The following is a 26,003-nucleotide window of genomic DNA, read 5'->3' on the forward strand; positions in this document are numbered from 1 at the left end:
AAGGGCTTCGTCTATACCGACTAAACTGCGGAGGATCTATAGGATGAATGGCTTTACTTACTAAATTCAATTCTTGTATTGATTAAACATGATCAATGGTTTTCCTTTGATTATGCTTGAACATAATCAAAGGAAATCTTTGTGCTCTAATACTTTATTTGTGTGTTGTACGACCTCTTCACTTAATTCTTGTTATGTAGAAGTCAACTGAGCATCTAGTGCTTAATGACATTCGACATCTGAATAGGTAACTCCACTCATTGGTTAGTATTTCATGCATATCTATTCAAATCCTCCTGGAGGATCACATCATCGGCATCATGTCTGTCCACAATTTTCTCTTATCCATATCCAACGGAATATTTTCTGTTAAACTGGCCAACATGTAATATAATGAATAGCTTGACGCATCAGCAGCTATATATCCGTAATCGTGCGGCTAGGATATACGCTTGAAGTTACTTATAAATGGGATTTGATAATAGTTAGGACAGACGTATATTTGGTACAGACAACTGAATATTTTCTGTGTAGTTGGATAAGAGATTCAGCAAATTATGATAATAATGATGAAACAGTGTTTAAGAAAACAGTTAAGTTACGGATAATGTCGTAAAGTTTCACAATCTTCAGGAAACAGACGATCTTGTTTAAATCTACTGGAGTGAAGCATCTTGGTTTGATTTTTCACTCCAAACAATGCCATTGACACTAGCATAGTACACAAGGCCACACTTTTCAGATTCGAAGAATTTGATGTTGTCCTGATATTCTTGAATCCTAATCTGAGCAAAACATCCTGCCTATCCAAAAATAACGAGTGAGACATAAACAGGACTTGATAAACACCAAGCAAGGAGATAGGTGGTAATTTATCCTTAGTGGATGATAAGAAATAGGACAGTTTCCGAGCTAAGAATAAAGGTGGTGTATAGAGATTATACTTACGAAGAACCTGCTGTCTGACGTACAGGACGTACAGTCGACTTAAGGATATATTATTATTATTGTTATTATTTGTCACCTTCAGGGAGTCAAAAGACTCATCGAGGGAGGGCATCTGCTCTACAATTCTGTCTCCACCACTCACAATCCACCAACTGACCGAAACTACACCAACGCCATCTATAGCCGATCACCACCACCACCACCAGTATTTCCACAGACAATCACAAACATCCATGCCCACGCGAGATTAGAACCTGCAGCCTTTTGGCTGCAGAGCGGATACGCTAACCACTCGGCCAATCAGGCTGGCCAAAAACCTGGGATGGGGGGGAATACGAATATATATATATATATATATATATATATATATAAGTAATAAATTCTAGTCGAATAAGAGAGGGCAAGCCTTTTCAGAAGCACACATATTTCGCAACAATTCTTTTCAACGATTGTCAAAAAATTCAATCGAGGGGATTAATTGACAGCAAACATCACAAATGCACTTTCTCAGAAACTTGGCATCTGATGGCAGATAACTATGCTTTGACAACTTTGACAATTCCGTAGCATTTGACAACTCAATCTACTGAGTTGTCAAATGCTACTAAATTTTTTAAAACCTATACTTTTGAATGGAATTAAAGAGAATAAAGATCAGGATAAGCTATCATGGAATGGATTTGGTTTGATTTTGTTTTAGCCATATCCACCAATGGATGAAATGAAGCAGAAGAAAGTGTGGAGAGTGTACGATAAACACTGGTACTCACTATATATGTATCCAACGCTTTCTTTTTTTTTTCTTTTAATGATAAACATATAAAGTTATTATGAAGACTTCTTAGTTTCAAAGGTTCCACATTAGACGATCACTTGTCCACACAACCTGATTTGATTTTTACAACTGAAATGAACTGAACTTTTCTTTGCCTTACTGTTGTTTCCTTGGTGTAGATAGAAAGAAGGCTTTCGCTACCGATATTAGATAAATTTAAGAAAAAGGATAGCAGAGACAATAGATACAATAGATTAAGTACATTTTTACGGATTTGGTGACTCCGTTGAGGAAATGAATAATAATAACAATAATAAATATTTCATTTATTCATTTGTTTTATAATGGCTTATATTTTAAAACATGTTTTGAAAAAAAAAAGTGTTCTATTTCTTGAACATACAATTCATGTCTTTTAGGCTTTTTCTTCAGAATATCCTGTTTTCTTGAGGGAGCATTTCAATGGGATGTACCAGGCTGATACATACTTCTTGTCAAAAACCACCGTAGAGGTGAGAAGTAACTTCTTTGTTTTAGTTACATTTTATAAATAGGAAAAACTTTATTCATTAGATTTATTTAAAAAAATATTAAACAGACATTAGATTGATTAGGTTTCCTCATGACACATCACTGTATAATGGAAAACTTATAAATTACAAAAAAAAAGAAAGAAAGAAAGAAAGGTGATAATTAACGTGAGAGATCAGGCCCTGATCACTGCCACACACCTCATATAGATTGAAGAGAGAGAGAGAGAGAGAGAGAGAGATGATACAAAGCTGGAGAAAGTTATCACTAATGATACCGATACAGTGATTATTCAGGGGTTGTAGGTGATTAATTCTATGATAATAAGAGCGACAGGCACGAGCAAAGAATTATACCTTGTAAATGATAACAATTATTCACAGCATCCTTAATCTTCCATCTTCGGTGAAAGCATTATATATAGGAATCTGGATAACTATAAGCTCATTATTATTATTGAAATAAAAATAACTTACCTTCATTAATAGAAATGACATCGATCAGAGTGTAGGTCATTAAATTTAGTTCTAAGAAATCACATTTTGATAATTTATTGAGAATTTATCCATCTTCAAAGGGTAAAACCACCCGTTGGGAATCCATAGTCACATTAAGATTTAGATTTTTCTATATTTTGGTTCTATTTCTTTGATGAGGATTGGTTGTAATAATTATAATAGGTTAATATTAAGTCATAACCATTGCCAGTGCAGCAACTGGCATCACTTAAATTAGTTTTCTTATTGCTATAAATACCAACACTTTCACTTTCTTCTTTGTTCTAACACCATACCTGCAGTGAAATGAGTAAAAATATCTTTAATTTTCTCCAGTTGGAAATGGCAATATCATCTCATCTTAACATCTTCGAAAACGATGTTAACCATTGTACTTTGAACAGAAGAGACGGCTTAAACCTATTCAAGATTTTGTGCTATTTACTATACCAAGATGCAAAATTAATAGCATCGATTCGGAACTTAATGCCATTCACCATTGAATGCGTGAATGAAAATCTCACAAGTTTCAAACAAAAAAGAATTATCATATATCTTGGATTTTTATTTTTGTACTCGAAACAAATTGATATTATTATTTTTTTTCCGGTTCCAGCAATTCTACATGTGTCATAGATCGGCCGAGTGATTAGCATATCCGCTCTACATCCAAAAAGCTATGGATTCGAATCTCACCATTTGAAACTGATGTTTTGTGAATTTCTTTATGTGAAAGATGAATTTAATATTCCAGTGTAAGCCCAACACCTACTTAACGGCTTGAAAAAATGTTTGGTCTCTAACGCAGAGCCTCTGATTATTCAGCCCTTAGCTTATTTACGATACTAACAGTCATGTATTGCTAGACTAACAGCTTTTCGTGGGTAGGACTTGCATAGAAAAAATATTTTTAATGTGATTCCTACATTTTTGAAATACCGATTCATTTTTGTTTTCAATATTTTTTTTAAATCAGTATTCAAAAATCTAAAATTTTTGAATACTGATTCATTTTTTATAAATAATTCTTAATATTACTAACTCACTTTTTTAAAAAAACTTTCCAGATGATTCTCTTCATCATATTGCCAATTATTTATTCCTGCATCATATACTGGCCATTAGGTACGTATATTTTGATTTGAATGGAATAAAGAATCCTACAATAAACAACGATTAAGCAAATTTAAATATTAAAATAATTAACACAGAGTATAGGGTGTTATTTTGTAAACAAATCATTCAAAATAATAAGCAGAAAATTGGATCTCTTAGGTAGATATGAATACCATGAAACAGGAATTACATTAACGAAGTAAAAACCTCTCTGAAATATGTCCATTAGATGTGAGTTCAAGTTCTTCTGTAGCGTAGATGTTGATATAATTAATTAAATAAACTCTTTGGCTGAACTATGGATCGATGTGGATTGATCTACTGAACTACGTGGTGTAGACAACTATCACTGTTGATATTTGAGCAGCTTATATCTTTTAGAGGTATTAAAAAACTGTGTTTGAACTACAGAGCAGGATTCTTTGCTTGGCTAGTCCATGGTCAATCCATAGTACTAATAGCTTTTTTAAACTTTTTGGCGCTTAGAATTGCAATAATTATGGGAGAAGAAGGAGCGCAATGAACATGTTATCACAACTTCAAATGTCTATTCTGTTGAATGAATCACACAGTAACAAATAAATTAATCCTGACTCTCACATTTTAAAGAAAAATGTTTATTTCGCAAGACAATAAGTACAAAAATTAAATTCCGAATTTACGTAATGATTTATATGTGATCCTCTGTTCCCAATAAGTTCAATAATTCACTTAGGCATGGACTCTACCAACGATGAAACACATTTTCTTATTTCTTCATTTCGAAACCATACTTTTTATAATGGATTGTATTAGGTTATCATTTATATCCCAATTTCACTTTCCAAGTCTCTTTTTCATTATCGCCCACAAATTTTCAATCGGTTTAATGTCAGGATAGTTACCTAGCCACTGATGAAATTAAATGTTGTGATATCTGAGGAACACTTTCACTTTTTTGAAAAGTGTGGCGTGGAGCGTGATCCTGTTGGAGGATGAGTTCTTTGTATTTCTGAATCTTTTTTCCAATATTTTGATGTATTAGTCACTTTTGATCATATCGTGAACAGGCACAAATGATCCTGAACAACCCCAGAACATCTTTTTAGCTGGTTGTAATTTTTGAACGCTTTCCTGGAGTGTATTCACTTTATGACTATACGAAATGAATAAATATCAACTTGTTTTCACTATTAAAAACGCGCAACACTATTAATAAACATTGTAGAGACAGTTAAAACACATAGATATGTATTGAGAAAGAGTACATATTTTTGAACGCTTTCCTGGAGTGTGTTCACTTTATGACTATACGAAATGAATAAATATCAACTTGTTTTCACTATTAAAAACGCGCAACACTATTAATAAACATTGTAGAGAGAGTTAAAACAATTAAAACACGCAGCATTCAAACAAAGTAGTGAATTAAAACCAAATCGAAAAATAGAAAATCGAAACCAAAACCAAAATTATTGTCAACTAAAACAAAAGCCAAAACCTTGACGAAAATTCGGCTAGTTCGAATTAATTTGTTCGCTATTGTATATTGATTATAGATCTACAAATTCTCACTTTTATTATAGCCTAAAGGCATGAAAATTACATCTCAGCTGTGAAGTATTTTGAAGTGATATCTGCTTCCTGCAACGTACTAAAAAGGTTGCTTATTATATGCAAGAATAATTTGTTTTTCTTGCAAACGCATTTGTCTAATTACCACATGATGACTTGGCATTTCGATTGAGGAAGATATCGATGGATAACACACGTTTATTACTGGAATGACAAGGAATTCTGTCTTATAATTCTAATATGAAATATAGTTGTAGAATATCAAATGCCGGATGAATGAATTAAATGACATGTTCGTTTATTTGAACAGTATGAATCATTGTGAAGAGTATTGAGGAATGATGCTGGTACTTTAGATTATTCCGAGAAGCAGTAAATCCATGAGACGAGTGTAATCATAATAACCAAAATAGATTCATTTGCTGGGTCGGGAAGGTCATGTTTTAGCAACTCACATTCTACAATAATGTTACTATTGAACTAGACAAGGGGAATGGATACACCATGATACTTTTGGATTTTGCTAAGGCTTTTGACAGAATACGGCATGTTGCATAAACTGGAGAACATGGGTTTGGAGTATAAAATATTATCGTAGATAAGAGGATGGTTGACTGACAGATGTCAAAATGTGGCATACGGGGGAAGCGAGTCTGCAAGATTTAAGGTAACTAGTAGTGTACCACAAGGATCAGTGCTTGGTCCACTGTTATTCAGTCTATACATTAATGATATTGGGAAGGATTTGACAGGCGACATACAGCTATTTGCGGATGATGCAAAGATAGGTAGGATAATCAGGAATGCTGCTAATATGCAGTACTTGAAGAATGATTTGAATAGGATTGAATTTTGTGCATGTGACATCGGCTGTCATTTCAATGTTAATAAATGTAAAGTCATGCACTTTGGTGATTATGCTTGAAGAAACATGCGGCTAGGGATCTTGGAGTTTTAATAGACAAGAAGTTGAAGTTCAAGGGATATATATCAAAGATTGTAAATATAATTCAATTGCAATGCTGAAACACATTTTCACATATAAAGATAAGGATGTCATTTCGCCTTTTATACGGCCTACATAAGACATCACTTGGACTACTGTGCGAAGGTCCGGTTTCCTAGTTTCCATTGTGATTCTGATTAGAGTAGAGAGAGAGAGAGAGAGAGAGCAAATTAGAGTGTTAAAAGTGATATCAGGATTGTGGAATACTGATTTTGAGGACAGATTGAGAATTTGTAGACTGCAGACACAAGCAAACAGGAGAAAGAGGAGTGATATGATAGAGACTTACAAACTTCTGAAAGGGTCATACAGTATTTCAGCTGATCGAATTTTTCATTTTATATAGGATGGAGAAAGGACAAGAGGACATCTCTGGAAGCTGAGAACGAATGCCGCTAAGAAGGGGGGGGGGGGGAATGATGGTTAGATTTTTCTATCATAGCGTGATTGGAATGGATTGCCACTGGATGTTGTGAGTGCAAGCAGTGTGATGAATTCAAGAACAAGTATGATAGCTGGTTCGTGTGGTATGTGGCCTTCCTCGATAAGTCCCTGACTCCCTGGAGATCTCTTTTAATAATAATATTATTATTCCATGCTGTTACAATGTTTTAAATTGTTTCAATTTTTAGATAGTTTAAAAATGTAAACAGCATCAACATAAATATTTCAGTTTTCTGTATTAAATATTAAACCTTCTGTCAAATAAAAGTAAAATTGAGATTTCTTTTCTTTTCAGGACTTGCAAATAATGTTTCAAATTTTTTGATATGCACATTAATTTTAATTCTTGTGGCAAATTGTGCATGCTCCTTAGGTAAGTATCTTTATCGTTTTTCAGTATTTAGATTTAGAATTAAGTTAAACAGCATAGAAACCTATTTGTTTTTTGAAAAATACAGTTAGTGATACTTCTAAATATCACTAAATTTTGCATTGTCCACCTTCTGAAAGAAAATCTGAAAGTAATTAACTGTAAGGGACTTAGATAACCTTCAGCATGAACAACTTAGTATTGCATTATTTTATAAACATCTCTATAGAGACTGCATTTGTTCCATTTTGTTTGCACTTTAATTAATGGTTCCAGTAATCTGACAGTACCGCTTTGAACTTCTTAGTCATCTTCAATAGTAGGCAAAATGTTGTAAAGAATCCGGAAGAAACCGTGTATATGGATTTCGACTTGGCTTCTGAGCATAAGGAATAATTTTAACAATGTTGTCAATCTAGTGGAACCCTTAATTAAACACCTAAAAATGGTAATAATAAGGAGTCATCATAGATCGTATAGTTTATAAAATAGAACACCAAGGAAATTCATGCGAAAGATTATGACAGGTAAAGTACCACTGTTTCGCCGTTCTAACTCCTTACAGGTATATATTATGATTTAAATAGTGTGTTTTGTAAGGTATATGTTTTGAGCAGAAGAGGTTTAAATCTCGGGTTGCATGGAAAAACTCAACTTGCCTATGCTAAAGATCAACTAATTCAGGTTGGATGAAGGACTAGAAAAATGCCTCTAGTCGAGACTAGAATCGAATTAATTATAACGGTCTTTCCTTGGACAATTAACACTGTTGGAGAAAACGCTATCTCCGCTAAGTTACACTGTTACAATATTTTTTTTTTCACATGAAAGTGCAGAAAAAGGAAAATGAATGTTTGTAAGGAAATGGGTATGATTTATTTCAAATCATCGCTTTCATTTATTGCAAAGTTAAACGTGTCAGAGGTGGCCCAAGTAGTGCTTAATATCGGGCTGTGCAGCAGACCTTTGCTTGCTTTACAAAATCATTTTTGTTTCCTGAATAATAAATAGAAGTAATTCAGAAATTTAATTGTTTGGCTAAGACAAATATATCATCATTACATCAAGTTTTCAGTATTGTTTATTGAACACTGGTAACTGAAGTTTCATAGGCCGGTCATGGACAAAAATAAATAAATAAATAATGTAATGGAGAAAAAGACGCCTATTCTGTAGAACAGAAAACCAAAGTGATTTGAATGTAAAGGAGGTTAAACTGCTCTTTAGTTATTAGCATGTTGTGAGGAGAACAATGGAATTATAGATCCAAGACATGATCAGCAATACTAGAACGGCAGTACGTGTTGTAAATGATACAAAGCTAAAACTGATTGCCTATGCGTTATCGACTAGAGCGAGACAATCACTAAGAGTTACTTAATCTAATTTTTCTTTAGAATAAAGTGTGCAGATTAAGTGGTTTCGGTATCACATCTCTCTATATATATTGAATAACCTTCATAACAGAACAAATATGCAGTTTGCACAGGATAAACATTTGTTCCCAAGAGAAGTAAAGTTAGAAAGAAAGTCGATCCTTTGGATGCAGAGGCAGTTGTAGATGTAATGCCTGAAATGTTTAGTTATATTAACGTCTTAATTAAGCATCTCAACTTCTTAAAAATGTGAAGAAATGACAGACAGTGATAATGCTGCCTCTTGAAAGTTAAAGCGTTTAAATGCGATGTTCCTGTAAGGATTGTTTTCGAATTACTGCAAAGAAACAAGCTTTTCATAAAATTACTGCTTCTGGAATAAAAGCATGCAATATTATTATTACTTACTTATATTTGTAAAAATGCATCTCTTTGTATATTATTTTAATATAATATTTTACTTTTTTAGAGCAAACTTGCATACAATTCCATATTTGAATTTAATGTGTTAGGCTTAATGGCTGTTGCTGCTTCTTATTAACCTTATTTTTTTCATGAAAGGTGATTAATCCTGTTTGCGCGTATTTTCTGTTCGGTTGCCTACTTTGCTAGAGATAAAACCCATAATTTCCTGGAGAAAATCATTTCTGCAATTACCACTTCAAACCAGAAAATTCACCTTAAAGAAAACCTTATACAGTACGAAGCAAAGTCATTTCAAAACAGTTGGGATTAGATACATCGAAATTTTCTTTCAAGTATATGCAAGTGTATTTCAAATATCAAAAGTTTCTTACATTTAGGTTTTACAGAATCTGTTTTCACCGATAAGCGTAAGTCCGACTTACTTTGAGCTGACATTCCATTACTTTCTTCTTTTTTTTTAGTACTTATTAATAGCAAAACACACATTCTACCATTTCATTTTACATTTCACCTTTCGAAACACATTATGCCAAACAATAATTTTGCTATTGAAATAAATAACAATAAATATCGATTATTGTTTTAATGCCAAATACCAAGAAATATTTTCTTTTGCAACTTAAAGTTTAAGAACGTTACAAAGAGAGTTAAGATATTACAATCTTCGGCGTGAAATTGTTTAAAAGCGGACACATCTCAATGCAAGTGTTTCCAAAAAAAAAAAACAATCTAAAATTTATTTAATTTTTTTGTGTTTAAGATTTGCTTAAAATGATATACGGTATTTACATCGTCTTTAAGTACAGGTTTCGTCATATTCTATGATTTATTTAAAACACAACCAATATGTGCAAAGTTCGTCGGCTTTTAAGCAGCGCAATACCAAGGCAACTCTCATAGGAAGATTGTATTCGCATAAATTCTCACTCTATCAGTCATTTTTTAAGCATTGAAGCTTTATGACTGTTTCTTTTAGTAATTAAGTATTTAAGGTTTTGTTTTATTTAAAAGGTAAACATTGTTTTGCCATTTAGCTATAAAACAATATCAGATATTTATTGTTCTTTCTCGTATAATGCCAAAAGAAGCATTTTAGGCTATTTTATTTCACTGATTTTTACTTTAAGATCTTTCTCATGCTTACCTGTGCTGCCATCTAGTGTAATATATCAAATTTTCATAACTAATTTTAGCATTTTGCTACGTTAGTAATTTTATTTAGCGAACAGAGTATAAGAACACTGAGTACATTTTCCTATCTCTTATAAATTTTCACAAAGGAAGGTTAACTAGTACGTTAATATTACAGAATCTTTAAATTAAAATGAAAGCGCAGTAAGTTTTATACTCCAAAATTGCAATCAAGTTAAAATTCCACATGTAATATTGCGGTTAAAATTTGAGATGGACCTTTTTATATAGTACACGATTAGAGCAATCCCATAATAAAAATTCAAGGCATATTTTAAAACAAAAATGCACCTAAATTGTACATAAATCTGTGTTTGAACTGCCTTTGAATTTTATTTTATTTTGTTTAATTTTTTTTTTAAAGTTCAAATACATAGGAATTCTTTCTTACGAAAAAATAATAAAATAAAATATAAAACCGAAAATATGTGAGACATTTGTAAACATTCGTCGATAAAAGACAAAATGTGCCCAAATAACAGTATGAAATATGTAATGTATCCAAGATAACACCCCTCAGATTATGATTATTATAAAACTTAAATATCATCATCATCATCAAATTCCTGATATATACCCTCAAGGGGTGTACAACATATGATAGTAGTACATGAAAATTTTACATCTTTATATAAAATTTTCAAGACTCAGATAACTTCCTATCTACAATTTTCCTCCAAATCAGTCTGTTACCTGTCAAGACTTCAACATTATCGGATCTTATATTTCTATCTTCTAAGGCACTTTTTTACTGTATCAATCCACCTATATCTTGGTCCTCCTCTGGTTCTTCTTTTTCCTGCCAACCTGGCAGAGAACACTTGTTTTGCTAATCTTTCCTCTCCCATTCTGTTTAGGTGACCATACAACCTGAGATTAGCTCTATTAGCGCTGACAACGTCAAGTTCTTTCCTAATATCCTCGTTTTTAGTATGATATTGCCATTGATGACATCCGTTCATGCCCCTAATCTTTCTGGACTCTCAAATCTGCAGTCTATAGTCTTTGGTCAAGTATTTTACTTCTGACTCAGCTCTCACATCCATAAATTAAAATTGACTTGCATACTGTCTTGTATAGAGATATTTTAGTGTTTTGGCTAATTTCTCTTTTATTCCATATAAATTTATTCAGTTGACTGCTACCATACCAGCTTTGTTGATTCTGTTGTCTATTTCCATATTTACTTTACCATCTTCACTAAAAATCGTGTCTAAGTAGCTGAAATGTTTTATTTGCTCTATAGGTTCTCCATTCACAATGCAGTTGATATTTTCAATGTTTCTGCCTATTTTCATTGTCTTTGTCTTTTTAATGCTGACCTTCATACTATATCTATTAATACAGTTATTCAATTTAGTCAGAGAATCTTGCAGACTTGTAGCGGATTTATTTAGAAGTACAGTAACCCTCGATTTAACGGATCGATAGGGAGTAAAGGGTGTCCGTTAAATCATGAATTTTTTTAAATAAAAATATCTGTAACATTATATTGCAATTTTATCAATATTAGCACTGTAATAACAAAAAAAATGTTTTACACACACTTTTAGATAAGTTAATGTGAAGTTAATGTTCGATGTTGAGAAGATTGGTTTAGGTAATCCTGCTTTGAAAAAACTATCGAGGTTTTTTGAACTTTTGGATTCTGCGGTTTTTTTTATAATTAACTTCCTAAAATTACGAAAATGTGTGTAATAAAACTTCCGCAGAAAGTCATATTTTTTGCAGATAATGTTATACATCATCCGCATAAAGCAAAGAGCTTAGATTAACATCTCCAATTTTGATATCAGGTTTAATAGCGCTTTCCTTCAAAATGTGATCCATATAGATAATGAATAACTGAGAGGATAATGTACATCCTTGTCTGACACCAGATCTAATATCAAACTATCTTCAATTCTAACTGCTGACTTACAACTCAAATAAAGACTAAGTATTGCTTGATATAATGCCCCATTAACACCATATAACTGTAGTGTTTTGAATAGCTTCTCTCTATTAGCACCTTGTCAAATGCCTTTTCCCGATCTACAAAACTTAAATACAGATCTTTGTTATATTCCCGTGATTTCTCAACTATCTGTCGTAAAGTGAAAATCTGATCCTGACAACATCTATTTGGCTTGAATCGAGCTTTTTCTTCGCCAAGCTTCTCTTCCACAATCCTTCTCAACTGTTTCTCAAGTATACTTGCATATATCTTACCAGGAACACTGAGTAGAAAAATACCTCTGCATTTCACACATTCGGTTTTATTTCCATTTTTATATATGGGTACCATAAGAGCTCTACTCCATTCATCTGGAATTCGTCCCTCTGTCCAGGCATTCTGAACTATGCAGTGCAGCCACCGTAAGACTTTTATACCTCATACTTCAGCATTTCTGGTCGAATATCATCTACTCCTGCTGCCTTTTCACATTTCAGGCTTTTGATGGCTTTTTCTACTTCAAGTATAGATATGTATTTCCTGACTGTATGCCTGATCAGTGTTTTTTATCACTATGCTGTCATCGCTGCTAGTTTCATTTAGCAAATTTTCGAAGTAATCATTCCATACTTCAAGGATATCTTTTTTCCTGTTTTCATATCAACTTTATCATCTTTAATTCCTTTTACAGCACTCTTTCCTCAATTTCTGAGCTTCTTCAAAAACCTCCAGAATATCTTGCCACCTTCTTGGTATTTGTTTTCTATGTTCTTACTAAAGTCCCTCCATGATATTTTAGCTAGTTTTACACAGTGTTTAGCTTTCTTACATTTGTCTCTGTATTCTGTAAGAGCACAAGCTGTCTTATTTGCCAGGAACTTTTGATATGCTTTCTTCTTTTCTTTCACTGCCTCTTTAACTAGCTGTGTCCACCATGGAGTTATGATTTTTCTATCCTTACAGACAACCTTACCACATGCTGAGTCAATCAGTGTTTTCTTCAGGACTTGCCACTGAATCTCCAACGTTTGGTTCCTGTTCTCGAACTCTTTCATTTTTTCTTCAATTATATTTGTGTATTTTAGTCTACGGTTCACAACTGAGAGCTGCTCAACTTTCATTCGCTTTAAAACTTTCTTACATGTTATTCTTTTCAATTTGAAATTCAATTTTATCTTGCTCAAGACTAAATAGTGATCTTCCAATTTCAAATCCTTTGTACACTCTGGTGTCCTGCACCAGGAAGAAAACATCACTATCAACAATAACATAGTCAATGAGACTTTTCTTATTCCTTGCCTCTTCTCTCCATGTGAATTTGTGCACATTTTTATGTTGGAACATGGTGTTAGTAATAACCAGTCCATGTCCTGAGCAGAAATCCAACAAGTATTTGCGATTATTATTAGCTTTGCTCTTTTCTCAAAATGTTCCCAATATATTTTTGTATGTCTGACAATCATTTCCTATTCTGCTATTTAGATCCCCAACAAGGACCAACTTTTCCTTTTTCACTGTGTCAGTTGCTTTCTCTAAAGCATCAAAAAATTCCTCCACTTCTTCTTTCTGAGAACTTTCTGTGGGACCATAGGCACAAATAAATCTCATTGTCCACTTCCCCATTTTCATATTTGCCCATATCACTCTACTTGAGACTGCCTGCCATTCATTTCCTGAATATAACATTTTGCATTTATTGCTCACGAATATTTCTGTTTTTATAATTTTGCACATCGAATATAAGAAGTAACATTTGTAATTATTTTGTGTATTACAAGTTAATGCAGTATCTGCAAAGTGAAAGTTTTGCTTTAAAAATATCTGAAACCTTTGCTGCGATTTAATATGATTCAGGAAAACTCAGTTATCTTAGATTTCATTGAATTCATTATGCAGTTTCTTATGTTGTTTTTTAATGTGTATTTTGAGTATATTTCTATATACTTTATGGATAAGTTTTCTTTTTATACTGTTATTATATGATTATTTTTCTTTCTTTTTTTCTTTCAAATTGCATAACTAACTACTTCGGTCATGCGTTTTACACCTAAATTATTTAACCTTTGGAATATATTCAGAAAGTACATCTGCTAGACAGTTCCTGAATATGTCCCAAGAAGCAATGATCCTCTTCCCGTCCAATTCTTTATTCCCTTAAAAAGCTGCAAGCAGTCTCCCGAGTTTGTCATAATCATTAGCCTTACAGTTCTATGTATATCCCTTTCTCAAAAGAAGTCCTGATATTTCTGATGGAAAGAAGATTTGACACCTCATTTATATTAATATCTTCTGATGAGATGATCAAATTCAAGAATTTTGATCATTTTGTGTCCACTGTTTCATATTGCCTTATGTAGATGCCTCTCAAAAACTCCAGAAATTCATTCTCTTTGTTTCCAGATGCCGCCTCTTTATTCCAATCTATATTATCATATTAAAGTCGCCTATAATGACCACTATTTTCTTATTTGTTGGGTATAATTTGGCTATACATCTCCTTCTCACTACTCTCTGCATTACCAGGTCTTCAGCAACATCCAACTAAATAGTTCATCCTATTCACCTCTATCTCACACCACACTGCCACAAAATCGCTGATACTTCATCTTCTTACATCGCCTTTTTTTTTGTATACTTCTGTCATTCGTATATAAACATAACAGCTCACTTTCGGTTCTATAGCAAGTCCCATGGACACCACTTCTCAGATGTAAAGTGATCGTCCGTTCCCTCTCCTCTATCCCCAGCTATTCCTCTCTTTCACCAGCAATCCTACAACTTTCACCAGACTCAAACACTCTCTGCATGTCCCAGACTCTCTCAAGCGTTTTCTTGTCCACTCGCTTCTAAATCCAGATCCAGCACGCACACTTCTGAAACAGTGCTTCCCTGCCCCCCCCCCCCTAGTTTCCCTGTCTGCCTTGTGTTCCTCCCATTCTCTTTATTCACACTACTCACTTCTCCATTCACAAGTTCTTCTACCTTATCTCTCTGCTCTTACATATTACTGCTTATGTCCTCAGGTCTTCCATTCACTGCACCCATTAGTCTCACATCCACAGCTTCCCCAACTGACTCACACTAAAACAATTTAAATATAGTCCGTCTCTGTTATACAGTTTCATCCATCTCTTAAATTTATCCCACACATTCACAAATCTGCCTCAACTCCTCACTGTGATACCAGGGAAAAAACACTATCTTTCCTACCAAATTGTTATCCTCTAACTCTCCTCAACAACCTCTTGATATCCAACCTCGCTTTCTCCCTATTCCCAACTTTTTTCCTCGATTACTCCTCGTATCCAATGCTTCTATTACTGTGTTCATTCTACCAAATTCGGATAGAGTACGCCTTTCGTTGGTTAGTTATGAGAATCTATAGAGGTAACAACAATATTTTTGTCAAATCAATAATAATAATAATAATAATAATAATAATAATAATAATAATAATAATAATAATAATAATAATAATAATAATAATAAATTTTTTCTTAATAGGTTATGTCTTTACCTGTGCAACAAGTACCCCAACTATGGCACATCTTATGTCTTTTCCAGTATATTTAATGATGTTCCTATTTGGTGGATTATATATAAACAACAGGTAAATTATTTAAGTTTTTATCATAAATTTATTGCTCTGATAATATTATATACTTGCTTCCAGTAATTGAAACCTAGTTTTCCTGTGATGCGCAGAGATAATACAAAACCTCTGCTGCCTCCATAAGAGGATCTTAGTTTGATCCTCTTGTGGAGGCTGTTCGTAAAATTACTCATGTCTGTGACAGGAATAGAAATGCAATTTTTTTTAGTAATGAAAGAAACAATACGCAGACAACTAATTAACTAATTCACTAATATTTACCTTTCGCCAACGAAAAGAAATACATCCAGATATCAAAACAAAACAGATGCAAAACATAAAAATAGATAAAAAGCAAAACAGATAGTATATCTGTTTTGATTTTCAGTCACACCTGAAAAGAAGTGTGACTGAAAAGCAAAACAGATACACTATATGATCAAAAATATCCGGATTCCCTATTCATCCTACCTCTCATTCTAATATGAAGAGCAGTAATATGGATTTGGACCATTCTTTGCTGCTATAACGTCTTCATTCTTCTAAGGCTTTCCACTAGATTTTGGTACGTTGCTATGAAATTCTCCTCCATTCTTCCAGAAGAGCATTAGTGAAATCGGTCACTGATGTTGGGAGATTTGGCTTCACTTGCAGTCGGCTTTCCAATTTATGTGTTCTATGGAGTCAAGATCAGGGCTCTGTGCAGGCCGGTCAAGTTCTTCAATATTCATGTCATTATCGAACCATTCCGGCTGAGACCTTGCTTTCCGGAAGAGGGCATTGTCGTGTCGACACAAGAAAGGGCCTTCACCTGACTTTTGTCATAAAGTTGGAAACACAGTGTCTATAATATCATTATATGCCACAGAGTCAAGATTCCCCTTTACTAGAACTAGGGGACTTATGCCGAACTATGAAATTCAGCGACAGACTATGATTTTGGTACGTTGCCTTCTCCATCAAATTTCACAGTTGGCACATCATATTCAGACGCTAGCGTTCTCCTAGCATCCGCCAAACGAAGAGTCGTCCGTCGAACTGTCAAATTATGAAACGTGATTCAGAGATGATGAATGAATCAGAGATGAATAAGAATACAATTTGGTCAACTAAATCCCAAATTTCCAGCCCATCCTCGCTCATTCGGTATCGAGCTCGATACCTACTAACGAGGTGCACCACGAGAATGTTAGGAGTTGACATGAAGTCAGAAGCCCTGATCGATTCTTCACATTCTTTAAAAGGGTATGTAGGTTTCCTCCCACTTATCCAGTTTTGACCCTTAAGAACACCGTTGCAGAAGATATCTAAGAAAATCTCCCTCAAGTTTAAACTTTATTAATGTTTTACGTATCTCAGTAGCAGTTTAGCTTATTTAGATTAAGAGATATTACATATCTGTTCACAATTGGCAGCACCTGGTCTTTATATTAAAGAAAGTTGATTCATCTTTGCACAAAAATTCCACCTAATTCCTCCGTTGTATCCTGCGCTGTTTCGCCTCACCTTTAGAGCGAATCTCATTGTTAAAAAATACGTTTTCATTTATTAAGAAATGACCCGCTAATGATTTCTTATTTGTATAACTAGATGAAAATAACTATTTTGAACACACAAATAAATATAATCTAAGTCTGAAAATCATTAATTTGAAGATTAACTGTTGAAGATTTGAAGATTAAAAAATTAAGGGTGGAATAATTATCAATATTCCACTATGCCAAATTTTATAATTTTATTTCATTTTATTATAATTTTATTTATTTATATTTATTTATTATTTATTTTATTTTATTAATTTATTTATTAATTTTAATTGTTTATTTATTTTATTTTATTATTATTTATTTATTTTATTTATTTTTGCTTTTGTAGCACTGTACCTATATACTTTATATGGGCGAAATATTTATCAATATTCCACTACGCATTCGAAGCATTGGTAATTAACCAATGGAGTGAAATAGAACATATTGGTAAGTGAAAGATGAAAAATTTATGTCATTCAAAAGAAAAACATTCACTTAAAGTAGACTAGACTTCAATTCAGAAAGAGATGCCCATTTTATCCATTATTTGAATGAGTATGATAAATATGAATGATGTACAGGTATCCCTCGATTAACGAGGTTAATTAATACCTCGATGTTATCAAAAGCGCGTTAATCAAATCTAATAATCAATGGCAAAAATTACAATTCGTCCATGATCGATTACTGTATTAATAATTAATTTAGGAAAGATAAAAAATGAATGCAAAGTAAATGTTTAATAAATAGTTGTACCTACATTATTTACGGCAATTTTTTTATCAAAAGAAGTTATCAAGAGTCGTTTGAACAGTTTTAGTTTTTTTTTCTTATCGGCATAAATTCTAAGATAACAAGCAAAATGACTCTCCAGCCCTCGGCAAATACAATACATGATGGTACAAATTAAGTGGATATTGAATCCAACAATATTTCATAGCCGAATATAGAAACTACAAGAGTTTCATGCCGAATATATAGAAACTGAAAGTATCGGCGGATGCAAGCATAAGCAACGTTATGGGCAATTCGTAGTAAAGGTGGAGTAAGCTCCAGATCACTTTCCTTAGTATTTTGCATAATGTAAAGCACATCTCCTAGAGGACATGTATGATAAATAAGCCTTTGGCTCTCTATTTCAGTAACACATGATGGTTTATTTATTTTCAGTTACAATCTAGAAATTATTGAACAAAGAATAAAAACAACAACAACTAAACCATACTATTCTGACATCGGAGGTCGCGGTATCTCTCAGATACAATTTACTGTCAAATATCACAAACTTTTACATAACATATGTTAAACCAGACAGCAAAAAAAAAACTGTGCGGAATATCACTCGTAACATATGAATGCACACTACTCATGACCTCCAAGCTATACACTGAATTGTGTAAGAATATTTATATTAAACATTTTGCATGTATCTGTCAGATCAGCTGCGAGCTCCGCAGGGTTAAAGGCGCGTTAATCAAAACTCTTGCCGCGTATATCAAGGGATTGCTGCAATTCACTTCGCCGTTAATCAAATTCCACGTTAAGCAAGGGAGACACCTGTATTGCTTTTATGTGTTTATTTATTTATTTTTATTTCCTTTCATATTGTTGGGTAACAGAATATTATTCACGACATGAACTGGCTCTAAGAATCATTTGAATTTTTAAAAATGTATTAACTGATTGTGAGATCAACATTTCATGTGAAATATGAACAACCTCTATATTATCCGGTTTGGTTTTGATTTGCGAATTTCGAAAGATTCAACTTTTTTAGTAAACTTAACGAGAACCAAGAGTTTCCTAAGAAGTCATAAATATAACAACAATCTTTTTCCGTTAGTAATCAAATTTCTGATTCCTTTTAAATGATAAATTATTATATGTTGAAATGATCCTATACGATAAATAATGATGTATATTTAAGCGGTCCTGGATGATAAAATATCATATATTTAATTACGTAGTTGAGAAAATTTCGTTTTAGAGTATTCAGTACTCATTCAAGGAGAGCCCGTGATCCATGCTATTCATGCGACTAAAATAAATGAATATGACTCATGTATTCTGCACATACCTATAAGACATTCGCCAAAAATATTCCTTATTATCATAAAACAAAAAATTGATTAAATATTATTTTAGAACAAAATATTATAATATTGGGAAACATATACCTTATGATATTATTTATAGTTTGCTCTGAATAACGATTCATGAATTAAAAACGTGTAGAATTTTCATAAATAATTTAAAAATAAAAAGTTGTGATTCGTTTACAAAAGAAAACAGAACGTTATTTTCTAACTAACTGATACGAGTCAAAGAATTTCATCAAGGGTGATATATATCTTCATAATGTACTCATTTTTGTTTCTAATCGGCAATAGTTGCACAACGTACAGTTAAGGTGAAACTATTTCAGATCTTCGGCACAGCAGATAGCAATGACGGAACTAATCTGGTGATTGCTAAACTGGTCACGCTGAAGCGATGTTATCTTTTCTGTTAGTACGATTGTTTGGTGCACTAATCATTAGCCGGAATATAATAATGCTTACTCATTTGGGGTAGGTTCTCTACACCTGTTAAATTCTGCCTGTGATACGATAATTCAGCTGATAATATGAGCTGAATGTTCCGCAACCCAATGCTAGATAGCGCACATTCTACTCGATATGCACTTTAATCAGGGATGGCAAAAAGAAAAAATAGAGGCCAGTGAAAGCCACACTATTAACTAGAAATTCCTGAAGATAATCTCAAAAAATTGAAGCTATACCTTACTTCGCTTCAGTCATATTTTACAAAATAAATAAATGGAATGAATAAAATTTTCGGCATATGACAAACTCCAAAGAATGAAAAACAAAGCTTCTTTACACGGTTGCTCTTTCTACTGCTAAATTAATATCCAGTGTATTTACCATACATATAGTCGAACATGGCACATATCTTTGGCTCATTATACCGATAAATAGTTTGTAAAATGGTGAATATTGTGAAGTACTATAATTAGTATTCATTCACAATCTGCAGAACAAATCTTAAAGCCTCAAGATCTGTCCTGCAGCTCAAAGGAAATATCTTCTGCAAAAACAGATGATGTCTGTGTTCATAGAGAAATAATCCCTCGAGGAACCTGAATTTTGGCAGATTCCTCTTCATAATGACATCTATCAGTATGCCTCAACTACTAAGCGTTGTAGTGATGTGTTTTAGAATAAAAATTCACATATAACAATTAACTGTTTTAAATAACTAATCGTAATAATTTTTCAGATTGTCAAAATATGACATCCTGTAATATAGATGGACCGTCAGTGCTGAGAAGTTATCATTTTTACGAGGTAAGTATGAAACGAAATATAAATAACTTAAATCAATAGTTCTGAAGCTTTTTCAGACTGTAGCTTGGCAATGGAAATTTATGTCGAAGCAAACCTGTGTTCTTAAAGCCACACAACGATGACAAATCACGATATCTCAAACAGCCTGCGATACCTGATGACGTAATAATTGTGGTATTACTAGTGATCGATTGGTGGCGCTTTAGTTCCGTATTTGCAGTAAAATAAACCAATGTTACATAACTACGAAGCTGCGAAAGTTTTTATACAAATATAATTGCATAAATAGGCCAAAGTGCTCTGTACTTTGGACGAAAATATTTTTTACTATCAAAATTTGGTGGCACGCCATTTGCGAAACACTAACTTAAATGACTTGAAAATAAACGGCTATAATTTCTCATGCATGAGAAAGTTCATATCACGGTATTCCCTGTGAAGATTCATTTATATACAGTAAAAGACAAGTGGCATGAATAATAAGAACGGATAGCCATTTTGCAAGAGAAAATGGAATAAAATAAACTATATTAGTGGAACTGCGCTCCAGAAAGCAGTGAGGCAAGTAATCTCGAAATGATGGCGGACAAAACTTTGAAGTTAAACCTGCCATTGCGAGAAGGGCGACAAGAGTTTTAATAAGTTGTGAACAAGAGTCTTAATAGTTGTGAAGTTTTCTTTCACTTGATTAGTGAAAGAAAACTTCACAACTTGAAAAGCTGATAAATGAAGTGATGATGCGATAGATATCATCAAGTTGATGATATCTATCTTGATGATCCTCATCATCAAGTTGATGAGGAGCATCTTATCAGATTGAAATATCGCATAGCGAATGGGAATTATAGAAGAATAAGTCCCCCCCCCAAAAAAAAAATAATTGAATACTTTGGCAGAGTAGTTAGTGAGCAGAAAGACGCTAAATGGGTTTAAGGAAAGGTATGATAGGCATTGTAGTACGCCGAGTAGTGGACCTCCGGATATGAGAAGTATGATAAAAGAAGTCTGAAGCCTTTTCTTATTTCTTTTAAGTCTTCTGTGTAACGGATGGATATCAGCAGGTCAGTTGGTCTGTCTGTTTGACCGTCTGCATACTGTCTCGGCTCTCCAACCAACTGGTAGTGTCCCAATGTGTCTTGGATGTTGTTGAAGGTCAATAAATAGATCACAGTTTTCATCACTTATTATACATCCACTACTTTCTTCTCAGGCCTGATGATGAGATAAAAATGTTCCATATTTGGTCATTCGAACATGGTTTGATTATTCATTCAAATAATCATGGTTCGATTATGTGATTATACTTCAGTCAACCTCTCCCATAAAAGGTTGTATTGTATATTTATCTCTATGATAGATTTACAACTTTTATTGGGGGGAGGGATTCGCATAAAAAGAAGGAAAGATTATTAAGGAATAATATCCTACCTGCATCCAATAAGGTTATTGGATGCAGGTAGGATATTATAGTGTTAAGTAATGATCACTTCATCAGGAGTTTAAAATGTATTTTCCTGTTTTATTCCACCTCTTGAAATGGTTTTCTAAAGGTGAACTGTTTCAAACAGTGGAGGAAAATGGCCTAGAAGATAGAATATTAAGTAATCTAGATGTTACTAACACATTAGGACTCGATTAGGTTTCATTAAATCTTTCAAAGGAATATATCAATAAATTCAGTGAGCATGCAGTCAGAAAGGCATTAAAGCCAAGAGGGCATCTTTATTGCGGCCGCCATACAAGGATGGTGCTAAAATAATCCAGTTATACTCCATTATAATCCAGTTAAAATGTATTTTCCTGTTTTATTCCACCTCTTGAAATGGTTTTCTAAAGGTGAACTGTTTCAAACAGTGGAGGAAAATGGCCTAGAAGATAGAATATTAAGTAATCTAGATGTTACTAACACATTAGGACTCGATTAGGTTTCATTAAATCTTTCAAAGGAATATATCAATAAATTCAGTGAGCATGCAGTCAGAAAGGCATTAAAGCCAAGAGGGCATCTTTATTGCGGCCGCCATACAAGGATGGTGCTAAAATAATCCAGTTATACTCCATTATAATCCAGTTAAAATGTATTTTCCTGTTTTATTCCACCTCTTGAAATGGTTTTCTAAAGGTGAACTGTTTCAAACAGTGGAGGAAAATGGCCTAGAAGATAGAATATTAAGTAATCTAGATGTTACTAACACATTAGGACTCGATTAGGTTTCATTAAATCTTTCAAAGGAATATATCAATAAATTCAGTGAGCATGCAGTCAGAAAGGCATTAAAGCCAAGAGGGCATCTTTATTGCGGCCGCCATACAAGGATGGTGCTAAAATAATCCAGTTATACTCCAACTTAAAAACAAAGGATTGAATATACGAGGGTAGGGGAGGGGAGGCTGGAAAATTCTCAGAAACACCTAGAACAAAAATGATGTTAAAGCAACTGGTATATAACCACAAGAAAGAACATACGACGATATAAGAACATAAGTTACCTTCATTACTCCCTGCTACTAGTATCTTCCTTCTTGTGGTTATATCAGTTACTTGAATATAGCTTTTGTTCTAGGTGTTTATCAGAACTTTACATCCCTCCTCCTCGTATGAGTTTATGATTCTATATAAGCCAAACGAATCTGTTAAGTGAGGTCATTTCTATGAATCTTTTTAAAAATTTTACAATATGGTAGTAGTGATAGTTATTTTTTTAATTTTAATAAATTTAATCATTTAAGAAAAATAATAAATAAAATGCTAAAATTGATTAAAAATAATAAATAAATAAACAAACAAATAAAGAATGAAAAATAATAATACATTTAGTTTATTAATTAACAAAAAATAAAAAATATATATATACTTACTATTGAGAATCTCTCGCATCCTGTTTTCATTTGCATATTAAAGGATTGTACTTGTTGATGTACAGTGAAAAATATTCTGTTTGCTTTATGGAGTAGGGTTTCCTGGTTATCTTATCCTCAGTCCAAGTACTAATGTAGTATTGGTTTGCCATTCATGGGTGGGATTGAAGTATAAAAAAAGAGCAAGTGGCCTGTTACAACCATATAAACTGTCTTTGAATTAACTTAATTTGTTGATTAGTGGGAGTAGTGCCAATACATTCGTTTTCGCTGATTTGTCTCTTTTTCTAATTTGTTTCGAGAAAAGCTTTGCCACCCCCATATGAGATTAATTAAATCAGCATCATATGAAAAGACAGATAAGTGATCCTTGCATATTAGATGGAATTAAAACTGACTAATGACTATTATTATTATTATTATTATTATTATTATTATTCTTATTATTATTATTATTATTATCTAGAAGGATTTATGAAGATTTAAAATCCATCATCGTCCAAATGCATATTAAGCGTGATGTGGCCAGATCTTTGTCTTCAGATTTTGTTGGACACCAGCATTAGTTACAAAATTAGGCCAATTTGATTATGGCAGTATATATATGGAACTCCTCTTCTTTATTTGTCAACCCTTGTAGTACACATTACTGAAACTTCTGGAATATTAACTTCTAGAGTTCTCAATTCTGATATACAAACCATCCTTACTGGGATTCTGGATAACGTTTTGTTAATTTTAATGCTAGCAAATTCAATACTGTCTTATTTCTCTCAAAAAGAATCCTTCCCTTCCAATCTTCTTTTGACAATGCCTAAATCTGTGGACAAGACAAAATTTCTCTTCGCTTCTTGGGATAACTTGCAGTATTTTTAACATGTACATATTACACAACTCGCCTGTTGAGCATACAAAATAGTTTTCGCTTTCTCCCAAGGAGTGACTCTCCCTCTGAACTATAAGCTCTACCGAAAATCTTAAATCCTTCCAACCATTGAATGCTGTTATGACATTTATGTTTTTGCGACTAAAAACTCTCAGAAATCCTAGAGTTCGATAAGAAAAGATAGCAATTAAGCTTATACTGATTAATGACAGATGTATCACCGACACATTACACTCTCTTTCATACAGATACTGCTGCTACTGTTTGCTTTTTCTATAGATATTTTCGTGGTCAACGTTCATAGGAAATGCTATCAGAATAAATTAAAAAAAAAATCCTCCATTGGCCCGTTAAACATTTAAAATGCGTGGAGCTATTTCTTATTACCTTTTCTCAGATTTCTCTCCTTTGGAAAAGCTTTCCCTCTTTTGTATCTCGTAAAAAGTACAAAATGAAGATCTTCAGATATAATTTTAATAAATTTCTGCTACTTATAAAGTTTCTTACCATCAGCAATACTAATGTACTGTAGATTCAACAAACCTCTTGCACGAAAAGAAAAACAAAAACAAAAACAAACGCGGTAGTCTCATTCTGGATATCGAAAGTCGTGTTACTCTTATTAAAAAAGACACTAGACAGGAGGTTCATCATTTATTTCACCGTATGTTGGGGGATTGACAATTATACCATTTTGTCATTTAAAATAGTTGTGATTTAGAAGTTCTTATATAAGGTTTTAAAGAATTCAATGGATGCTGGAAATAAGAAATACTAATTTTTAAGGGAAAAATTTCATTCACAGTATTTTTTAATGTGGTCGTTAAGTAAATTATAAGGAATAAATCAATTTATCAATAGTAGTTAAATACATGTCATATTTATAGTATATTAATATACTACCAATAATATTAATATTATCTGAAAAATGTTGCTATATTTAATTCAGTACTCTATTTCCAGAGCAGCTTCAAATTTGATTTGATAATGTTGGTCGTCTTGCTGTTAGGATTCCGAATTCTTGCTTTTCTGTTATTGTTCTTGAAAATCAGAGGAAGAAAGTAGACCACTGTCACAGGTGCAAAGGAAATATTTCCTGGAAGTTACCAGAAAGGCTATTTCTTTATTTCTTCTCCTTAAAATCAGAGAGAACAATCTTTGTTTCAGTTTCGCGAACTTATACGGTTCAGATCATCTTTAGTTTAAACATTCACTGTAGAGTGCAAAAAATCAATATCGTTGGACCATCCAATTTTTACGTTTTATACTATTGCAGATTTGAAATAAGTGGAACATTGATTGTATGATGAACTCGTTAGAACATTTAAATAACAGAATATTTCACGTACCTCAATGCTATAATTATCATTTGTTTATAATATATATATATATATATATATATATATAAAAATATTTGAATGTGAGTTTTGTCACCTTTCTACTTTCTGTAGTTTTGATATGCTTTGAATGCCATTAAAAGTTCAATGCATAATCTGTGAAAACATATTTTAACATAATTAATTGTGAAAAAATAAGGAAAAATAGCAAATAAATGAGAAATAGTCATGCTTTGTAATTATATACACCATGCAGAATTCTGATTAATATTTTCGATTC

At 32.8% G+C, this 26,003-nt stretch overlaps 2 protein-coding genes across 2 annotated transcripts in view; both read left to right on the forward strand.

Annotated features, from left to right (window-relative positions):
• LOC150108691 (protein white-like) overlaps positions 1–26,003 on the forward strand; it is a 172,382-nt gene that overhangs the window by 63,791 nt on the left and 82,588 nt on the right. The gene's annotated exons all lie outside the window — the stretch shown is intronic.
• Positions 1–26,003, forward strand: part of LOC150108692 (protein white-like) — a 41,934-nt gene that overhangs the window by 15,627 nt on the left and 304 nt on the right. The window contains exons 6-11 of the mRNA XM_090416151.1: positions 2,143–2,235; positions 3,819–3,876; positions 7,167–7,244; positions 15,675–15,780; positions 17,638–17,738; positions 20,574–20,641. Coding sequence (XP_090272277.1) covers positions 2,143–2,235; positions 3,819–3,876; positions 7,167–7,244; positions 15,675–15,780; positions 17,638–17,738; positions 20,574–20,641 — 504 coding nt within the window. The remainder of the gene's footprint in view (positions 1–2,142; positions 2,236–3,818; positions 3,877–7,166; positions 7,245–15,674; positions 15,781–17,637; positions 17,739–20,573; positions 20,642–26,003) is intronic.

The sequence above is a fragment of the Typopeltis vanoorti genome, chromosome 3 (assembly GCF_054136105.1).
Source record: "Typopeltis vanoorti isolate ZY-2024b chromosome 3, IOZ_Tvanoo_1.0, whole genome shotgun sequence".
Taxonomy (NCBI): Eukaryota; Metazoa; Arthropoda; class Arachnida; order Uropygi; family Thelyphonidae; genus Typopeltis; species Typopeltis vanoorti.